Source organism: Spea bombifrons, chromosome 3 (genome assembly GCF_027358695.1).
Source record: "Spea bombifrons isolate aSpeBom1 chromosome 3, aSpeBom1.2.pri, whole genome shotgun sequence".
Lineage (NCBI taxonomy): Eukaryota > Metazoa > Chordata > Amphibia > Anura > Pelobatidae > Spea > Spea bombifrons.
Window position 1 is genome coordinate 52,651,477 of NC_071089.1, and position 22,356 is coordinate 52,673,832.

At 37.9% G+C, this 22,356-nt stretch overlaps 1 protein-coding gene across 6 annotated transcripts in view; it reads left to right on the forward strand.

Annotated features, from left to right (window-relative positions):
* SIPA1L2 (signal induced proliferation associated 1 like 2) overlaps positions 1–22,356 on the forward strand; it is a 99,673-nt gene that overhangs the window by 61,168 nt on the left and 16,149 nt on the right. For all 6 annotated transcript variants that reach the window (XM_053458484.1, XM_053458485.1, XM_053458483.1 and 3 more), the window contains exons 5-14: positions 507–681; positions 960–1,063; positions 1,580–1,737; positions 3,770–4,346; positions 8,331–8,605; positions 10,433–10,690; positions 18,932–19,015; positions 19,891–19,991; positions 20,730–20,833; positions 21,167–21,555. In XM_053458484.1, coding sequence (XP_053314459.1) covers positions 507–681; positions 960–1,063; positions 1,580–1,737; positions 3,770–4,346; positions 8,331–8,605; positions 10,433–10,690; positions 18,932–19,015; positions 19,891–19,991; positions 20,730–20,833; positions 21,167–21,555 — 2,225 coding nt within the window. The remainder of the gene's footprint in view (positions 1–506; positions 682–959; positions 1,064–1,579; positions 1,738–3,769; positions 4,347–8,330; positions 8,606–10,432; positions 10,691–18,931; positions 19,016–19,890; positions 19,992–20,729; positions 20,834–21,166; positions 21,556–22,356) is intronic.

Genomic DNA, 22,356 nt, shown 5'->3' on the forward strand with positions numbered 1-22,356 from the left:
TGCTGCTCGTGAAGGTATTTAAAATTATTAAAGGGACAAAGGGAAATGAATACATTCTTCAGGACTTACAATGGGAGTGTTTGGAAATCAGTGATCCAAACCTCCGGACTGTAGTGAAGGCGTTGCGTTGCCGTTCTGGGGCTGCAACTTCTCCAAAAATTAAGTTTCGTTATTTACAGGTACTACATAAAAAGTACTCGCATACTAATATGCATTCTTTGTTCAGGATGCTTCCTGGGACACCAGACCCTAAAAAATATATGTAGTGTTTCAAAGACTCATGAGCATGTTGGGTAGACAAATGCCCCAAAATATGTTTATACTTACCAAATGCAGAAGCATATACAGGTGTTTACATCAGTCAGACAGGTGGTCTCAAACTGGGAAAAGTAGTAAACTCATAAACATATTCTTATGAATCCATGTCTGGGTGCGTAGTATTCAGTGTCTTTGCCATTACTGTCAAGGACTGAAATTTGCTGCATCTTATTTTTCTTTATTTTTAGCTGAGTTTTCAACACAAGATTGGCATACTATATTGCAAAGCAGGCCAAAGCACAGAAGAAGAAATGTATAATAACGAAACAGCAGGGCCTGCTTTTGAAGAATTCCTTGACCTTTTGGGTCAGAGAGTGCGCTTAAAGGGATTTACTAAATACAGAGCTCAATTAGATAATAAAAGTAAGTGTAACAGTGTTTGTTCAGTAAAGGACATCTGAAATGTGTAACCCTGTGAACCAGAACACTAATTCATATTTGACCTACACTTACCCTCTGTATTGCTTTTTTGCTTATAATAGCTATTTTTCATGGATCGATACAATTTCTTGGTGTGTTAAGAGTCTCTTAAATATATGAATGTATGTTTTGTTCATGTAATCCAGCGTAACTGGTATGTGAAACAATATATCCTATTTATCCAAGCAAATAATTCTTTTTTCTTTTTTTTTTGGTAACAGCGGATTCAACAGGAACACATTCCCTGTACACAACATATAAAGATTATGAACTCATGTTTCACGTTTCAACTATGCTTCCATACATGCCAAGCAACAGGCAGCAGGTTTGTTTCCTAGATATACACAGTGTATATATGCTATAATGTCTTGCATGATATAATCATAGCATGATGACTAAATGCCAACGCAGACTGGGTCATATAAATAGGAGTTGTACTTAAATTTCTTATTTGGTGTAATATTGTGAAGCTGAGGATTAAAAGCCTGTGAACCGTGCACAACTCTGTGCTCTCTAATATCGTTGGCAAATAAACCTTCACGCCTCTCGTACATCATTCTTTACTCTAAGGGTTTAATCACAAAAAACACTTTTAAGAAGCGTTTACTGTTTCGATGGCAACAGCATGCATACCTGAAAAAATATTATTGAAGCTGAATATTAAACCATTAAAGAATCATTTAAAGGAAGAGGTCAGACAATCAACTAAAATGAACTAAAATGTTTCCGTTTTGGCATTTAGTATTATAAATATCTGGAACGGCATTCCTAAGTGGCTGATTTGTATGTCGGTGCTTGTGAGATTAAGAAACTAATTTCTGCTTTAAATTCCTCCCTACAGCTACTTAGGAAAAGGCACATAGGTAATGACATTGTGACAATAGTCTTCCAGGAGCCAGGGGCTCTATCGTTTACCCCCAAAACAATCCGATCTCATTTTCAGCACGTGTTCGTAATTGTTAAAGTTCACAATCCATGCACAGAAAGCGTATGCTACAGGTGAGTGAATACTTTTATTCTACTTGTATTATGGTTTTATTGTCCCAGTTTACCATAACATGCTTCCGTAATTCTGAATAAGTGAAATCAGCAAGAAACGTCTGGCAGCACCGGCAATGCTTACATCTGAGGCAGCGCAATTGATATAAAGCCAAGTTAGAAATAAAGCGATCATTCCATTTTATCATAACATTACTGCTAAAGGGTAGGACAAAAAGTCGGTATGATTCCAATGAGCCTCCAGCTGGAACATCACCTTACAAGGAGTTCTCACCAACGCTGCCTCCTAACGAGCCTGCCAGAATATAAAAAATGCTCTTTGTAATCTATTTTGTATTTAGTTTTATAAATATGTAGCAATTATTCACGATTACAAGTTTTGTGAATGTTCTGTTAAGTATAGCATTGCTCTGGTATACAGTTGTGTTTCTTAAAGGGTCACTTCTACCATTTTTTTTATTACTGATATCAGATTAGAAATAATTTTAAATTTAAATCTATTGGGGGTTTTTTGGATAATGTTTTCAGGTACATGCACGTTAGACATTTAAGCTAGCATGGGGTAAGCATAAGGCTAAGATAGATATGAGATAAGGCCAAGGACTAAGGAAAGTCTTCATAGGTTGGGCAAACTGGATGGGCCTAATGGTTCTTACCTACCGTCACTTTCTATGTTTCTATGTATGTGTTCTAGCTCAGTTTCATTAGCCCATTCTATTAGACTATTCATATCTGATTCCGATACAAACATTGTTGGGAGGCTCCCTTTTAACTTAGCTTGAATATGTAACCAGGTCTTGACATCGTGAGCCAGACGCTTTGACAACTCTAGTCCTGAGCAACAAAAAATGAATCTGATAATTTTCTAATTGGACCTCTCATTTGTTCTAGTTTTGCTGTCTTTGTGTGTGCATATATAAGACTCAAATGCATACCAAAAAATGAGGCATGTTCCTGTGACTGAGGCATGTAGCATACATATGTGGTCCGCCTACAGCACTGTATATTGACACTCAAGCATAAGGCATGCGGCTGTCTTCAGTCAGTACACCGTTATTATTAACTTTTTATTTATGACAAAACGAGAATAGGCATAACATGACCATAGAACCAAGTTTCCCTGCAGCATGTATGTCTACGTGTTTTTTTGCATTAGGGATGTCGTCTGTATGTCAAAATGTCTTCTACTTATTTTGTCTCGCCCTCAGACCCTCAGCAGGTTCCCATGTCTGTCACGCATATTTTCTCCTGTGGTTTCTTGGCCATCTATTAATTTAGTTTTCCAGAGGTGTTTACCCACTGCTTTGTATGTCTTAAAGGTAAAAAAAATACCCTAAAACTAAATTGTGCTATGCTAATAATTTCTTATCTTCCTGCGATCCGTATTTTTAGTTGCGTGCTACTGGCACTTCAGCAAAATTTTTCATTGCTGATCAGCGGGGAAGACTGTACATAGTTTGCCTGCAGTCTTTTCCTGTCACCATTCTTTTTGAAGTAAGCGCTGAAATCTTCTGATTAAAGATGCAAGATTACCATATATTAAGAGAGGAACACATCAAAAAGATAGGTGACAGAAATGTGGCGAATTCAACTTTGAGTAGCATTCCTTTCTAAATGCTATACACCATCAATTTCATCTCAGAAGTTATTCACAGATTAAATCAAATGTACATGCATCTAAATTGTTTAAAATTTCTTGTCATCATATACTTCTGTGTTTGCGGTCAGTAGAATTCTAGTTTTTATTCAGATCTAATTCCAGATAGATAAATGTGAGATGACCGCTTCCAATCTGTATTTTAATTATGATAAATTTCTGTTGAGTTTACAAGTAAATGATCCTCCAGTATTCCCTAGAAGCAATAAAAATCATTAATCAAGATAAAAGATATGTATATTATCATATTTAAAATAAGGCTGGTCTGGTAAAATAAAATGCATTTTATTACAGTGTACTAACAATATTAGTGATGTATGCATCCATGTGCCTTTATGCTCTTCTTTAAAAGTTTTGTTTTTTTTTTTCATTTAGTGTTGGTGTTTCAAGGTCAAAAGACGTTCCACCTTTTGGACCACCTATACCCAAAGGAGTGACATTCCCAAAGTCAGCTGTTTTTCGGGATTTTCTTTTGGCCAAAGTGATTAACGCAGAGAATGCGGCACACAAGTCTGAAAAATTTAGAGCCATGGCCACCAGGACACGACAAGAATATTTAAAGGATTTGGCAGAGAACTTTGTGACCACAGCCACTGTGGATAGTTCAGTAAAATTTAGTTTTATTACTCTTGGGGCAAAGAGGAAAGAGAGGGTAAAACCTAAGAGGGACGCTCACTTTTTAAGCACTGGAGCTATTGTATGGAATGTCATAGCTCGGGATTTTGGCCTTTCTGCCGATATTGAATGTCTTCTTGGAATATCCAATGAATTTTTCATCCTTGTTGAGAAGGAATCCAAAAATGTGGTTTTTAACTGCTCCTGCAGGGATGTAATTGGCTGGACATCTGGATTAATGACTATCAAAATATTCTATGAGAGAGGGGAATGTGTTGTTCTCTCTTCCGTGGATAATTGTGCTGAGGACATCAGAGACATTGTTCAGAGATTAGAAGTAAGTACATTGCGCTTCAGTTGTTTTGCCATTTAAATGTTTAATTATTGAGAAAAAATGAGGTATTTCTTTTTTTAGTAAAAGGGTCAAGTGAATTTTAAGGTTTTTTTTTTAATTAGTTTTTAATATTTTAATATTATTTATTAGTTTTTAGTATTAAAATCCCAGACATATAGTTTGCAGTTTAGTATATAAGCGGTATAGCTGGGATTTGGCAGGGGGCACAGAGTAGGCAGAATATGGGCAGGGGAGAGTGCGTGACCAAACACCAATCCTCTGCCCAGAGAAAAAATTGACCCAGGGAAGCAGCACCCCATGCGGAGATTCCAGGTCAAACCCCAGTATATTAACTAGGTAAGATATCCCTATTGCTGACATTTCATTTTTCACTTCGGTTGATTAGGCTGTCTTGCCTTAAACAAAATATATGGTTTTCATAACCAAATAATTTGTGTTTTTGTCCTAAGCTTTGTGTAAAACATGGTATTTTTTAAGCTCTTAAAAGAAGTTCACTCCAGTAGATAACCTCAGTAAGTGATACTGACGTGCACAGCCTTTTGCTCTGGTCCCTTGAGGTCCATTACTTTAAGGTCTTGTCTTGTCAAAGGTTGTCCTGCATCTCGCATACCCAACCGTATCCATTAGACCATTTTACTAGTAGATGCTGTTATATAAATGGTTACTTGATATCTGAAGGGTTATTTAATTGTTTGGTTAAGCAAATTAGTCTTTTTTTTTTTAATTTCTTTTGTGTAGTCTTATATATTGTTAACTGGCTTGCAAATCACACAACTGTCAGCTGTAGATGAGAATACACATGGTGTATCTGTAGCCACTAGAAAATATCAGTGTAACTAATTACTATTGCCAAGGTATTTTTCACATGACTGGCTACAGCTGTTTATTTGGGGATATGTGCTAATGTGTTCTATGCCCTTACGTGGGAATTCAATTCAATACCAGAGTGTTTCTGCATGGTTAAAAAGCGCATAATGAAACTTTAATACTAACTTGGTTAATTTGAAATTACCCTTGATGGCAGATATCCTGGGAAATTGCCAAGAAATTCTTTACTATTAGGCTAGGTTTCCACTTGGGTTTTTTTTGCTAAAAACGCCTATAAAAACGCCAATAGCGCCACCTGGCGTTTTTTTGTGAAAAACGCATGCAGCCAGATGTTAGCTGTAATTCAATGGGAAATCGCAAAATGCCATTTCCACTTGGCGTTTTTCTGTTTGGCGTTTTTTCAGTCCTCTTTGGCGTTTTTCTGCTTTTTTGGGCTCTGTGGCAGTTTTTCAAAACTGCAGCATGTTGACACTCTGGCGTTTTTTGCAAGAAATCTTGGCTTTTTTTCTCCAATAGAAGTCTATGGGAGAGAAAAAACGCCATGAAAAAGCCATGTGGGTTTATTGCCTTGGCGTTTTTTATGGCGTTTTTTCCACAGTTACAATGCAGAGGATGGACCCAGTATCTGTGTGTCCTACGAGAAATAGGCTGAAAACAAACAGTTTCACACAAAACAAAGTCCTGGACTGGTTCATATTGAATTTTACACCATTTGGAAAAAACATGCCATTACAAACAAACATACGCGACCGGATCCTGCGTGCCAAAAGCAACAGCAAACAATTTGCACCATCATTTGGGGCCAATCTTCCCAGAGGAGCAGACATTCGGAATAAAGCATGCCTTACAAACCACAGAAAAGAGACAAAAGGGTCTACCAAGTAAATGACATCAGGAGAGGGCAGATACTTGCCATTTATCCTAATCCCTTTTAGCTGGGTGAAACTTCTAACTTGTAAAGGCTGGAAAAACTGCCTAAGGTCAAAAAAAGCAATTTCCACAGAAAGGCTAAAACGCCAGAAAAAACTGCAGAAAAAACGCCAAAACGCAGCTAAATGCAGTGGCAGTTTTCTTGGCAGTTTTCCTGGCGTTTTTCATCAAGAAAAAAACGCCGGACAAAAACCCAAGTGGAAACCTAGCCTAAGAGTAGCCTTTTAAAACGTGTGGGAAAAGCCCATTTTAGTGCATTTGGAGCTTTTTGTTTTTCAAAGTACACAACCCAGTGTTTTAGAATAGAATGCTGCTATACATTTTTTTTTAACTGCACTCCCTTATATGTGAAATAATTTTAGATTTTATTTTTCTCCCTGAAGGATTATTCACATAAAATCACAAACCCTAGAGAAGTTTCCATAGTAGGGCTGCAACCAACGATTACTTTCATAATCGATTTGTTGGCTTTTTTTTTTTTTATTATTAATTAAAGAATGTGCATATTTAAGAAAACAATATGCTAATTTTTCATTTATTTAAAATAATTTCATGAACAAACTGGGTGTTAAACAGCAGAATAAAAAATGTAAAATGTACATTATTTACATTAACATGTGCACACAACACTTTTATCTCTTTATCACAATGGCATTTCTCTAATCGACCTTATTATTTTATTATGACATAGTAAAAGCTATATTTTAAAGGTACAAGAACCCAAACAATATTTCTCAAACTAGGTTTTAATACCTATAAAACTTTTTTTCATATTTAATAAAAACTGATTGAGAAAATGAATTTCTTGTTTTTATTTCATTTGCCAACCTGCCCCCCAGTTATGCACATCTGACCCCAGGCTTGCCGCTCTGCCCAGAAATGCCTTATACCCCCTTATATGCCGGAGCACCAGAAGTTCATGTCACACCGGCGGTGCTCCTTCATAGAACCCCTAGAACCCGTAGCAGAGGTTGTCTACGCGTATTGCGTATTTTTCACAGCATCTCATCTTATATTTGAGCAAATCCATTCAACTAATTGACAATGATTTTCGTTATCGATTATTAATTTTTATTGATTAGTTGCAGCCATATTCCATAGTATGCGTATGTCTACCAGTTGTACAGTGCTGTGGAATATGACGGTTCTATATAAAACAGCAATAATAATAACATATAGCAGACAAGTCTTATTTCTAATTTTTGTTTTAATGAGTTGTATGCCAAGATGCATTTTACCTTCGGGTGTTATGTTAACTATTGCCCACCTCCTTTAAGGGCCAAGGCCTTCCAGACCAATGCATTTTTAGCACTTTTGCTATATCTTTGTTTAATTGTGATTTCTTTCTCACTTGTTTACCCGCACAAATTATATAGTTTTTTTATTTTTCCTTTTTGGAGGGGGGTCAGGGCTTCCCTCTGACACCATATTGATTCATATATAATATTTCATTGCACTGACATTAAAACGGGTAGGAGAAAATTGAATAAAATATTACCTTTAAAAGCAAATATATGTTCTGTATGATCCCATGATGAGTGTATTTTCATACCTCCCATTTGTCCCTTCTCACAGGAAGGAGTTCCTATTTTGGTCCCAATTCCATTTGTCCCTTTTTTCAATTATCTCATAATATTTGGCTTTATTGTAACTTAAATCTGTAAAAAGCTAATATACTCACTGGCGTAACTACAGGGGTTACAGCGGCGGCAGCTGCAATGGGGTCTGTGCCTCTAGGGGGCCCAGTGCGACCACTGTGACCCTGTCTTCCTGTCTCACCGTGCTTTTTCAAATTTGTTTTTCGAAAGGGCCCTTCCAACCTTGACCACAATCCAGGTCGGAAAGGGCCCTTTCTAAACTATTCTGAACCAGGACGAGTTAAAAGGAATGCTACCCTGCGGTGAAACCGAGGCTGCTCGCACAGTGTGTGAGCAGCTTGAGAGGTAAGCAGGGGTGGGCAGGATGTGTGATGTATGTATGTGTGTATATGTATGCATGTGTGTGTGTGTGTGTGTATATATATATATATATATATATATATATATATATATATATATATATAGTTATGCCCCTGGATTAACTCAAACAGAAAAAAATTTATAAGAATTGTATAAATTAAAGCAAAATTCTAAATGCCTTACTTGTTTACATAAATAACTTTCTAGAAGTTTAAATAAATGTTCCTTTTATTCTTTACTTTGTGTTTAGATTGTGACCAGAGGGTGTGAAACCACAGAAATGACCTTGAGGAGGAATGGTCTAGGACAGCTTGGATTTCATGTGAATTTTGAGGGGATTGTGGCTGACGTAGAGCCTTTCGGTTTTGCTTGGAAGGCAGGACTGAGGCAAGGAAGTCGATTAGTTGAAATATGTAAAGTGGCGGTGGCAACATTGACCCATGAACAAATGATTGACCTTCTTCGCACTTCAATATCTGTGAAAGTGGTGATTATTCAACCACACGATGATGGTTCACCTCGGAGGTAAATTTTAAAGGCTGGTTTAGCTAGTATAAGGTTTTCATACCTTTTTTAAATTGTCTAATTTTTGTAATTTCTGGCTGATTTCAATAAGTTCATACCTGTATTTATTGTTGTAAATTTGCTAAAAGAAACTTAAGAGTGAGACTGCAATCTTGTTGTAACACAACATTGATGATAATATAGCTTTTGTCATTAATTCACAAACCAGTCACAAAATGGATTTTTTTATGATCTGTAATCTGGTAAGATTGTATTGAATGCAAAGTCTCATGCAAATTACAATATATTATCATTTATTAATATAGTGCCAAAATTTTACTTTGTTGTCCTGACGACAACTCTAATTTCATAAGCTGGATAAATTTCATGAACAAAATGTATAAACCCATAGAGTTTGGTGGACAATGCCTTCTTGTCCATACTCCATCTTTTTGCTCATGTTTACCTATACATCTACAAATAATAATAATAATAATAATAAATATAGTACTAGCAGGTACATGTCAGTACCTTCTGAAGAGTATTGGATGACTGCCATTGTGTCATTTAGTACCATCTAATAAACCTAAGGCTTTTTCTAGGGGTTTTTCTGAATAGTAAACCATCAGCACTTCACTAGGTCAGTAAAACAGAATTTGCACAATTAACGTCTGATGTGACAAATTCTCAGAATTTTCTGCTGATAATAATGAAGTACATCTATCATGATGTCGCCAGACCTAGACAATAGAATGATGGACACAAAGGCATATACACTAAAGTAAATAGAGAAAGTAATCTATGGCAGGCTTTTCTTGACAGAAGTAGACATTACGACTCCAGACACCAAAGTCGCCAATATATTTGCTTTACAATTTTCAAAGACCTGGTTTTACATCCTTAATCTACGGCAGGGGTCAACAAAATAGAGGCCAGCTTTTTTCTTTCTTTCTTCCACAACCATGTTTTTATTTTCATATAATACCCAACCTGGTGCCCGGGTTTGTCGAGCCTTGCCGTACACTAACATACACTTACAACATACACTTACACACTCTAACACCATACAGTAACAGACACACACTAACATTGTATGCTCACAAACTCTAACACACTACAGTGATACACAGGCTAATGTTCTACGCTCAAGTATATACATGGTAACACCCTATACTAATAGAAACACTAACACTTTATGCTGACATACACACTCAAGGTAATGCCAAACTGTAGCATAAACAATATACACGCCAACAGCCCACTCTTACACGCATAAACATAAGCACACTAGCTAACATTATACATATATAGAAATACACACTCTAGCACTATGGACACATACACACTGATACTACACACACACACACTGACTCAGCACTATACATAAACACACACATACACACTATAGAATACACATACACAGCTCTCACTGGTGCGCAGTGATGCGTGCTTTGTGACCCCGCTGGGAACCTCATGGCACCTGCTACACCGGATTCATTTTGTTTTTGTGGAGCCCTGATCTACAGTCTGATATAGCAGCAAAAATAACGCCGAAAATAGTAAGAGCCACAACCTATGGTCAATGTTATGGTGTGTGAGTGTATAAAATATATATACAATATATATACTTAAAGAAGAATTTGGTTGCTGCATGTTAATGTAATAAATAATATTATGAATGTGTTGCTACTTTTCATACGGTTTATGGTCTCTTGTATAAATATATGCACAGTTTTGCATGCAGTAAACTGCAATGGAATCCAAAATGCATTACATATGAAACTAAGTTTGGAAGTCGAAAACCAACGCTGTGCATACTATTGACATTTTATTATTCTGTCTATTCAGGGGTTATTCGGAGCTTTGCAGAATGCCTATGGTGGAATATAAACTTGACAGTGAAGGCACTCCGTGTGAATACAAAACCCCATTCAGACGCAATACCTCGTGGCACCGTGTGCAGGCTCCTGTAGGGCAGCTTATTTCATGTGCTTCGCCAACCTTAGGAGCGTCTGACAGGCTACCATGCCAGCAATTCCTCCAACAGTCCCAAGCTGCCATCCCTCGCAGCACTTCCTTTGACAGGAAGATATCAGACGGTGCAAGGTAAGGTTTCCTTTCAATCTCGAAATGATGGAAGCCTCCTCAGTGGGAATAAAGGGTGATGTTTTTCATCTCCCGTTCTTTTCAGTGTTTGCTAGTGGTTGTGTGAACATAAGTAAATATTTGTCAATTGTAGACAATCATCTAAGCTAGTTGCGTCTCATTTATGGCGTTTATGTTATCTAGATGCTTTCATTTTGTTGCGTTGCCGTGAAATGATCCTAATTGGTTTTGCTATTTTCTTATGATTGAAATAAATTGCATTTTTGATCACTAAGAATATGTATACTGCCTTACATGGCAATTGAAGGATTGACTTGTGTCAGAATAAATTGCTTCCTCCCTGATATGTTTACACCTTTCCAGACAACTGAGAAAAACACCTGCTGTTTTACACTGGCGCTTTCTGTCTGAGCAGACAACCTGTTGGCTTATTTTAACATTTTCCTTAGTAGTGTATATATGTATAATCATCGCAATATGGTACATATCGTTTTTTATCTGTTTTATCGTTTTAGATCTGTGTGTCTTGTAAAAAAAAAATAAAAAAATGGTGTATTAGGTATATGGTTATTGGCACACTTTTTCCCCAGAGGAAATAATATACAGTATGTCCACATCCAAGTCCCCAAATTGCTCAAGTGGTATGATCATCCAACTAGCCCTCCAGTAGCTAGTTAAAGTAATCCCCCATTCCTCTGTCTCATCTAAGATATGGTTTAACTTGCTGCATTAACTATGCATTTGGAGGGGACGGCCCCAGTGAGCCTCCTTCATGTAAGAACAGCCATGAATGCCCATAATGAATACTTAGATGCAATCTTTCATTTTACTGCTGCTGTGTATAGTGGCTTATTCTGCATAATTGGGGGGCAGATTAGGTATTAGTGCTCCATGGACTGATTGATCTTCTTTAACTGGCTCATATACACTGTATGGGCTAGTTATAGGGCTCCATGGTGAACTTATTCCTGCCATGTGTCCTTAAACATAGCATGGAGGATGGTGGCAGTGGAGGTGAGTAGTGGGTGGCTGCCCTGGGGCAAGGGTTAGGTTAGGGTAGAGGAGCCAAGATACACCCCTGACTCTGTTAAAATGAAATCCTAAAAGGCTATATTCACAACAATCTTAGAACAACTATGAGTAGCAACGGACTGGTTAATCAGAGATTTTCCTTGTGCCCTTTAGGTTAATCCTACATTAGATACGTATCTGTCTTTGGCTCACTTCTCTTCCTCGCATTTTTCTTCTAAATCTGTCAGGGCTTGGAAGGAATAAATTAACAGGAAAGTAGGATCATGCAAATCAGGTGTTAAAAAAAAAAAAAAGGATGAGCATTTGAGAGATGCACATCAGAATGACACATATATCACAATCAGGACACATTGCCCACTTTTTCCAGGGCAAATATACATGTTGCATTTTGTGGGATGAATAAACTTACAAAAGGCAATTGGTTATTTGCCTGGAAAGCAACATTTGAACTGTATGTGTGTCCTGCAATTGTTTTCACTGAAACATTTAAATATTTACGTGCTGAACAGTATATCCAAATTTGTCTGGGAGCAACACTTAAGGCAAACCGTTCAAATATTAATATAGGTTAAGCATGTATATATCATATAAACAGCCCAGCATGTGTTAAATTTCCATTTAAATCACTACGTGCCTAACAAGATCAAAGGAAAGTTTCTAGTAGAGCTGAAACAACGAATCGATAAAATCGATAATAATCGATAACGGAAATCATCGATAACGTTCGTTGTTGGAGCACTCGGCTCCTTTTACTTACCTCCGCGAGCGTTCCCCGCTTCTGCTACACGCTCTGCAGTCTCCGCCTTCTAGCTACGTGACGGATGTGACGCGTTCCGGAGGTAAGTATTCTTCATGTCTATGTGCACGGATCGCACAGAGCCACTCGCACAGAGCGAATCGCTCTGTGCGAATGGAGCCACTCGCACAGAGCGGTTCGCTCTGTGCGAGTGGCTCCACTCGCACAGAGCGGTTCGCTCTGTGCGAGTGGCTCCACTCGCACAGAGCGGTTCGCTCTGTGCGAGTGGCTCCACTCGCACAGAGCGGTTCGCTCTGTGCGAGTGGCTCCACTCGCACAGAGCGGTTCGCTCTGTGCGAGTGGCTCCACTCGCACAGAGCGGTTCGCTCTGTGCGAGTGGCTCCATTCGCACAGAGCGGTTCGCTCTGTGCGAGTGGCTCCATTCGCACAGAGCGGTTCGCTCTGTGCGAGTGGCTCCATTCGCACAGAGCGGTTCGCTCTGTGCGAGTGGCTCCATTCGCACAGAGCGGTTCGTGAGTGTGGGTGCAGGGCAGAGTGGGGGTGGGGGTGCAGGGCAGAGTGGGGGTGGGGGGTGCAGGGCAGGAGACTGGGTGCAGGGCAGAGTGGGGGTGGGGATGCAGGGTGTGAGTGTGGGTGCAGAGCAGAGTGGGAGACTGGGTGCAGGGCAGAGTGGGGGTGGGGATGCAGGGCAGGGTGTGAGTGTGGGTGCAGGGCAGAGTGGGTGCAGGGCAGAGTGTGAGTGTGGGGGCAGGGCAGAATGTGGGGGCAGGGCTGGGTGCAGGGCAGAGTTAGAGACTGGGTGCAGGGGCACAGTGCAAAGTGCTGGGTGCAAAGTGCCAGTGCTGGGTGCAAAGTGCCAGGGCTGGGTGCAAAGTGCTGGGTGCAAAGTGCCAGGGCTGGGTGCAAAGTGCTGGTGCAAAGTGCTGAATGCTGGGTGCAAAGTGCTGGATGCAAAGTGCCAGGGCTGGGGCAAAGTGCTGGGTGCAAAGTGCTGGGTGCAAAGTGCCAGGGCTGGGTGCAAAGTGCTGGGTGCAAAGTGCAAAGTGCTGGGGCAAAGTTTCTTGAACAGTAATAGTCCACCTCTTTTCAGAATGTTTGGGGTTATTTTGTTTCATAAATATTGTGTTTGGGTTCTTGTACTTTGAAAATATTGTTTTTTATTACATCATAACAAAATAAGAATGTTAATGTAAATTTTAAGTTGTTTTTTAACATCCAGTTCATTAAATTCTTTTAAATAAACGAAAAATTTGCATATTGTTTTTTTTATCCGATTAATCGATTAATCGAAAAAATAATCGGCCGATTAATCGATTATTAAAATAATCGTTAGTTGCAGCCCTAGTTTCTAGTTCACAGTAGACCAAGCTGTTGCCACAGCAGAAGCTCATTATGGCCAGTATTAAACATGTTTGTTTTGTTTTATATAGATGTCTGTTTACCCCTGTGTTACATGAATGTATGTTTGGTTTTTCAGCTAATACGTAAACTGATATCTAAATAAAACAATATAATTACATTTATGCCAAATATTTGAATGAAAGTGCGATTGGATACACATTCATCCCTGGGGAAGTGACCATGTATGTGGTGCAGGGCCGGACTGGGAATGAAAAGCAGCCCTGGAAATATTTGGACACCAGCCACATATGTTTTATCTCATGGTCGAGCTCTTGTAACCACACGCAGCCCTTATATATTAATTTTTATCACATGATTTGTATTAAAATCCCAGAAAGCAAAAAATGTTAAAAGGCCCAAATTTGTTACGGAGATTAGACATAATGGAATCAAAACATTAGCTACTGCAAAAACGTTTAGATGATAAAGTTCCAGTTCTGCTAGTGTGTATTTAAAAGATTCTCTCATAAAGGAAGAGGACGGGAAATTGTCCCCTGTAGGGCAGAATACAATCTGGGTTTCACAGACTCTGAAAATCCCAACCGCCATCCAAGTTTGTGGTAAGATCTGCTTATTGAAATAGAATAAATAACACAAAACCTTTACTTTTCCTCTCATTGATTTCTGGACCTAGAAAGTTTCCTCCTCTGAAGTGACTACAAATTCCGGAGGCCATTTTGCATAGTTAATTTTATTCCTACAGAAAGTTAAGTATCGGGAAATAGATGACCAAATACACACCAGGACAGGCTCTGCCACAATGACACACCAATCACACACACCAGGACAGGCTCTGTCACACCGACTCCCAAACACATACACCAAGACAGACTCTGCAACACCGACACACCACACACACACACACCAGGACAGGCTCTGCCTCACTGAAACCCAAACACACACACCAGGGACAGGCTCTGCCACACAGACACCCAAACACACAAGCTGCAACATTTCTGCCCCCATACCCTTTTGTATTATGATGCCCCCCATCTAGAACCCTCTTAGTATTGATTTATGTGATGCCTACCAGCCAACCCCTCTCCCTTGTGTATTGATGCCCCCATCCCTTTAGTATTGGTTAATATGATGCCCCCATACCCTTGTGTATTGCACCCAGCCAGGCTCCCCTTTAGTATTGATGTAGTGATGCCCAACCAACCTCTTGTCTATTGATGCCAAGCACCCACCCCCCAGTTTCTGTTTATATTGATTTGGTAATGCCAAAACCCAGCCACCCCCCTTTAGTATTATTTAATTTTTAATATTGTCCCAAGGCAATCCCCCCAACCTTGAATATAGGTTTCCTCTAAACCCTAACTTTTTTTTTTTATAAATACTTTTGGCTTCCCCCCCCCTCTCCTCCAACGTGAAGATCATCTCCTTGACACAAGGAACTCTTCTGTGAGCCCCGCCCCCTTGAGTGTCACGTCTTCAAAGGGGCGGGACAAAGAGCCTCACTGCAACACTGCCACTGGGCGGCACAGTGTATGCGCGACGGCCACTCTGAATGTTGGTCTGCCAGTGGGCCCGTAAGCATGTGTATCCCCAAACTCGGTAAATAAAAGTAGTGAATTGGCTTCCTTTTTATATTACGCTCCATGTGTTTGTCAAATTGTCACATTTTATTGTCTTTGCAGGATGTTTTCAATAGTGTGTATGTATTCTCAGAATTTTTTATGGCCTGGAATCTACGTGTAAAAAAATAGTACCGCACACACCCCTGAATTGTTTAGTAGAATTTTTGGGGGGCTGCAGTCAAGAATCCACAGCTGCAAATTTGGGTTAAGTCAGGGAGCTAAATCACAAATCAGACATTTGTAACCATTTTTAAAAACACCAGTTAAGATTTATGACGGGTCACTGAACTTAGCCCATTGTTTCAAACCAATGTTCCTGTTAAATCAAACTGGGAAAATTGACTATGATTGCAGCCAGACACCATTCTTCATGCAGCCCGAAATGCTATATCTGCACAGATATTTAAAACTAATACCCACAGGCAGGAGGAGAGAGCAACAGATACAAATCACACATCAACTCTACACGGTTTGTTACTTGCATTGCATGAAAACAAAGTTAATAAAAGCAGACAACCCACTGACCTTAGTCTTATCTCTGGGGTTTAGGATAATGTACTGTTACAATATATCCTATACTCATAAAAAAAACATTTTAGCTGTGTAATTCCACTTCAGCGATTTCTAAATTTCCTATATAATTTTCAGAAAGGTACACAACATTGAGTGAAAATCTAGTATCTCTCACTTCCACTAATGCCTCCTATACCATTACACATACAATATCATTGTTTAATCTAAATACGTATAGAAAGGCCAGGGCTGGCTGTTGAGCATCACTAGACATATGCCCTGTAGGCTTGTGTCTGACAACATATCTAACCTGCCTTTTGCACTCCTTTGATTTATTAAGTGCTGGTCTAGTGTCAAGTCAAGTATTGCTTTTAAATGTTAGCAGTCCTTTTTTATTTTTTGACTTGGCAAATTCACCAACGCCAGTACAATCATAATTGCTGGGATTACATTTAAGAGTGGGAGGAAATAGATTAGCATTAGCATTCTACCTCCTTTGCTCTACCTATTGGACTTCCCTTCCGTGGTCAACGTGTACACAACGAACATGACACAACACTGAGGTGATATGAAGAGAGGTGTAAAAACCAGTGTACCAAGGAAAAAAAGTGACATTTAAGCAAAATTACCAATGAAGTGTAAATATCCTACATAGCGTTTTTTCTTTTTCTTTTTTTTTCTTTTACACTTGTGTGCCTAAAACGGTTTCACACCTTCTCCAACTTCTCTTGGGCCATGCCACATCGGATTTTCTGCTTAACATGCCTCCTTCTGCTTTTGAACAATTCACAATCGTTCTTTGGTTGCATTCTATGCACTTAAAAAGTCATCTCCCCAAATAGGTATTGGTATTGTTGTTTTAATGATTTATTTTTGAAGTCCAAAATCTAATAATCAATACAAAAAACTGTATTCTGATAATAAAAAAAAAAGAAAATGGCCATCAGTGTGTAATAGACTCCATTCATCTGCATGTGCTTCCGAGTGCAATGCAGTCTTCCACAGCATACATCTCTTAAGCCACGGATAATACAGTTCTAGCTTTGTTTAATAATGTTGCTTACATCGATATCCCAAAAACTTGATTAGCTTACTGTTTTCAAGGAGAAACTTTTGAGATGAGAAAATCTAAGGCCTGTCAGCTCAATCCCAGTCCACACCTGGTATATTACAGGCTCTCGAGATTAATAGTCATTTTAATTATCTCTTTTAGAAATACTCCAATTCCTCATTTTGAAAGTTTGGGTGTTACATCTACATAGAAATTAGCCCTCTCTCCAGTTGCTATAGTTACCCAAATCTTCAGTATGTTTTCCTTACTACTTAATATTATAGCTGCTTTGTTTGTATCGTGTCCCTCACACAATGAGCAACATCTCTGCCATTCTTTCCTCCCCTGCTTTGAATGCGATATACCCAGTTATGATAGTCTCTCACATATGTAATTATGTATACCAGTAGTATCTCATTATAGTTCTATTGAAATAAATTCAAAGACGTTATCTTCCTAAACACCTGAGAAATTCCAGCTATCGATCTAAATTTACAATTTAAAAAAAGCTATTTAAGTTTATTTAATATTACAATTTACTAGATCTTTCCTATCAACTACTACTTTATTTTCAGATTGTTACATGATGTGTTGGTTGATTATTGCCTTTGGTTAGCTGTTAAGTGGCTGCCTACTTTATCTGCACTAGATAATGGCTAATGAAACATCTAAGCATTGCTTGCATTCTTCTATGAAATGCGTTGATCACGTCACATTATTTCATTGAGGAATTTTATGCCCCCCCCTTCAATAGACCAGTTTTACCCTGAATAATGTGTTAAGCAGCCAATCTGAATCCTCATTAAACTTTAATGGGGAGAATACACTAAACATGGTACAAGTTGGTACCACTACAGTTCAAATGTTTGGGGTCACTTAGATGTTTTCATGAAAAACAGCCATTGCCAAATGGTTTTAAATGATCAATTAACCTTTTAAACTTGAATTTGCAAACACAACGTGCCACTGAAACACAGGAGTGATGGTTGATAAAGGGCCTCTATACACCTATGAAGACATTCCATTAAAAAAAATCAGCCATTTGCAGCTACAATAGTCGTTTACAACATTAACAGTCTACATTGTTTTTTCTGACGCGTTTCATGGTTTAATTTCTAAGTGACCCCAAACTTTTGAATGGTAGTGTTATAGTATTAGTATTGTAGTTCACCTTAAAATGTGCAGAATGCATTATTCTGGTGAACAGCCAGATTTAATTTGTAGAGCGGGAGAATGATTTAAAGCAGCAACGCTTAGCCCCATCTGTGTGCATCCCCTAAATTGTTGTAAGGGTTTTAGTTAAGTAGTTAATAAGAATACATAATTACTCATTTGCCTGCTAATTCTTCTCTATTTACAAAAGAATGAAGAAATTCTATTTAGAATGTAATATGTGGCATGCTAAAAATCCAAATAAATACAAAAATGGCTACTTCACATGTAACTGTATTATGATGACAAAGTGAATTATGTATTAATGTATTATGAAGCTGTTACACTGAATATAGTAAGGATATATGATTTTATTAAATGTTGCATCTGTTTTCACACCTTTCTTGTGTGCATGAGCCCTTTGCAGAGAAATTACATTTCACATTAACCTTTCTTCTTATCAAAGCAATGACCTTGTAAACTTTTTTTTTTCCTATACTGATCATTTTTTGTCTAGTTTTTGTCTAGGAAAGATTGTTCTATAATGTAGCACCTCGTTTTTTTAAGCACCACAACATTGTTTAGTTAATAGCAAATTGTTGTTGTAATTTTATCTTCTGGCTTTTATTTGCTAAATTGATCTTATCATTTGAATATTTGCTATTGTAATTTGGCATAAAAGGTTGTTTAAAAAAGTAATTTGTTGAACTCTACAACTTCCTCTGCACTATTAATGATTCTCTTTCACATTACAGAAGTTCTCCAAGCAACCAATCTTCCTCCAGTGATCCAGGGCCAAACAGCAGTGTTCAATGGAGACCGCATATGGGATTTGAGGGGTAATGTTAAGCACTCTCTCCTGGTCTCATATTATCTTGATCTATCTATTTCTAACATGGAACTTATAACACAAGATACACATCCAACAAAATGTATACCGATTAAACCTAAGTAATGGCTGATCTTTAAGCGTTTTTATCATCCATTTTTCTTTACAAACACTTTAGCAAGAATTTTATTTGAAAATGCAGATTTGTAGACGTTAGTTATGGTGGTAAAATATGTAATTCTTCCCTCATTCTTATGCATGCTAAAAGTAAAAGAGTTGAAAATATAATACAGAATATATTTGCTCCTTGGCACGTTGCACTTATATAAATGATGCTTGATGCTTCACATCGTTTCAGTTGGTTATTCCGCTAACAGGTCCACCATGACTATTGAAATGTAGGCAGTATTGTGTAGTGGTTTTGGATACGTAAACACTGTAGTGTAGATAGCTACTTAGGTGCTGCTTTTGGCACATCAAGAATCATTTTCAAACATGTGCAGTGATATGAAGATGACATTTGAATAAGACAGGTTCGCTTCACATTTTGAAAACTGGATCCTTGTTTTGTCATTGACGCAGTTGTAATTCTGCCGCTTTCTCCACTTTAAAGCAGAAACTGCTTTACATAATTGGTCAGCATAGTGTCATGGCGGCCAGATGAGTTGTAGTAACCTGAATAGTTTTATAAATGTTATTTTACAATTGTAATCTCAGTTCTAAGTTTTCAGTTTAAGCTACTTGATTGCATGGTCTAGCTTACCACAAAACAGCATTTCTTGCATTCACATTAATTCACGAAGCAGAATACTATATACTATTCCAATACCGTATATACACAGGTACTACTTTTTTAAAGACCACATTTTCTCTCATGTTTAATAGATGCCCATCTCCCTTGCTGCATGAAAATCAAGGCTTAGTTTCAATGGAATGTGAAGCAATTCGAGATACTGAAGAAAATATAGAAGCCATGAAACATTCAGGTAAAAAAAAATATATATATATATAAATATATATATATATATATATATATACATCAAACTATGTCTAAAATACACTAAAAATATGATCTTTCTTTAGATGTATTGTATTTATCATATTTTCTCTTATTCGTTTAATAAGAGACACTTTTATTTCTTGTCTATGTGTGTATGATATAATGTGTGTGTAAAATACAGCATAGGACCTTTACTCCTAGTAGCTGCTAGAAACCATTCATAAAATTCTGCTTTGATTTATTAACCATTGAACTAAAACAAAAATGTCTACCTCTGTTGCAAACACCTTCAATGGCAAAGTTTTATTTTGATCTTTTATTCTTACAGGGACTCTTACAGCCCTACAGATACTGTACACTAAACCCCCCTAGAGCTGAGAAAGTAACTTTATTTTGGGGAATATTTAGGCATTATTACCCTTTTTATCTGAAACTGGGTTGAGGTTTGAAATAAGCATCTCTCGGCGCAGAAGCAATGAAAGAAGACTTCTCGCACTTCTGTTGCTTAAGCCAGTTGGCTAAGAAACAGCTGATGAAGCCAAATCTATTTTTAAATTGTAATGGATCTATAAAATTAGCAGGAATTACATGTGGCTGTGAACGATGCGAGTGTATAAATACTAAACCTGATAAGCAAGTTGCGAATTCTCATCCGTCTGATTATAAATATCGCTACAATGGTATGTATTTTCAAAGTTACAATGTGTAATTCTTGTGTTACCAGAAGCACAGTGGCATGTATCATCAGCCAAGATACGGAGTTCATATAAGGAGAGAGGTTTGCAAAAAGAAAGCAGCATGAAGATCTCTCCAAACAAGCATTCGCATGTAAGTCCAGAAAGCGTAATACTTTGAGTAAGACCACCATTTGCTCTTTCACTCCAATATTTAATCTTTATAGTATGCACCCCTCCCCCCGGGTGGTATTAAGGCAAAACTGTGACTCTATTTAACGAACACTATGAGGTACATAGCCGCTTCCCTTTTCTCTTCTGGATAAGATTTTGGTTTTCCTGTTTCTTCTCCATGAATATAATATGGAATATGTGGTTATCTTTCAGTTGAAAATATGTGGGGGTAAACTGATTGCATCCGATGTGTGTGTGGGTCAAATATATTAATCTTTTCATCGGTTCAACATCCTATTTGTTCACGTTTCAGATTGCAGATAAAAGCTGTTCTAGTCATTCTAGCAGCAACACTCTTTCAAGTAATGCATCGAGTAATAGTGATGAGAAGCCATTTGGCTCTGGAGACATTATAGATCCTGAATTACTTGGACTAACCTACATTAAAGGAGCATCCACAGACAGTGGCATTGATACGGCACCTTGCAGCATACCTTCTCAAGGCATAGATCAAAGTCATCTCCTAGGCAGGAGATCTGTAACCCACAGTAGAACAGAACAAATGTTGCAATGGAACAACTCTTCCGATGTCTCGATGCCCGGAGACGGGCATGCAAACGTATACTCTGTACATAACTATTCTCCAAGCAATGCTGCCGAAGGGAGTATTGGAAATCTTAGTGAGCTGTCCTCACATTCCAGGTAAATTCTATTTTTATCTTTGAACGTATTAAACATATCATGATCATTTTTAATTTATTACTTATATGCACATTTAAATACCATTAATCATATTTATGGTTTTACTTAGTGGAGGTTCAGTCATATTGCTTGAAATGGAGTCATCCCTGTATCTCTTGCTTTGAACACTTTGGCTTCTTCGTATGGAGGATTGAACATAAAGACATATACTTAATAAAACAAGTCTGATTAAAACTTCTTTTCAGTTAACATATTGTCTTCTTTAGCTATTGCTTAAAATTGAATGTTTCCTTGATCACTGCTATGAAATCATCCTTATTTGATCACAGAAACATTTATTATGTTTCCTGTAAGCCACGCTTGCCATAGAAAGCAATATGGAAAGCATGTTAATATATGTGAGATACCAAAGACCTTGTGGTAGAAATTAGCCATGACATGTGGAATATTATTGTTGATACCTAGGAGATTGAATTGAATGTTTTTTTATAGTCCATTTCACTTGTGTTTTCTTTCTCAAGCGAACCCGTGTCTCGGTGTCTGCCTAAACATTAAATAGCCATGGCATTAAAGAAAGCCACTATTAATTAACACCTAGGTTCCTCACAGTTCCTTGGTGTTGAAATGATTATAGAAGCATTGGCGTTAATTATCACGTAAACATGTGTGAGCAGCTCAAAATACCTACTGTTCTTTGGTGTTGATAGGGATACACTAACTAGTAAATTGTTAGATTTCTCTATTTTTATGTAGTACTCTACCATTTTTAGACACTTTTGAGATTAAGAATAGTCCCACACA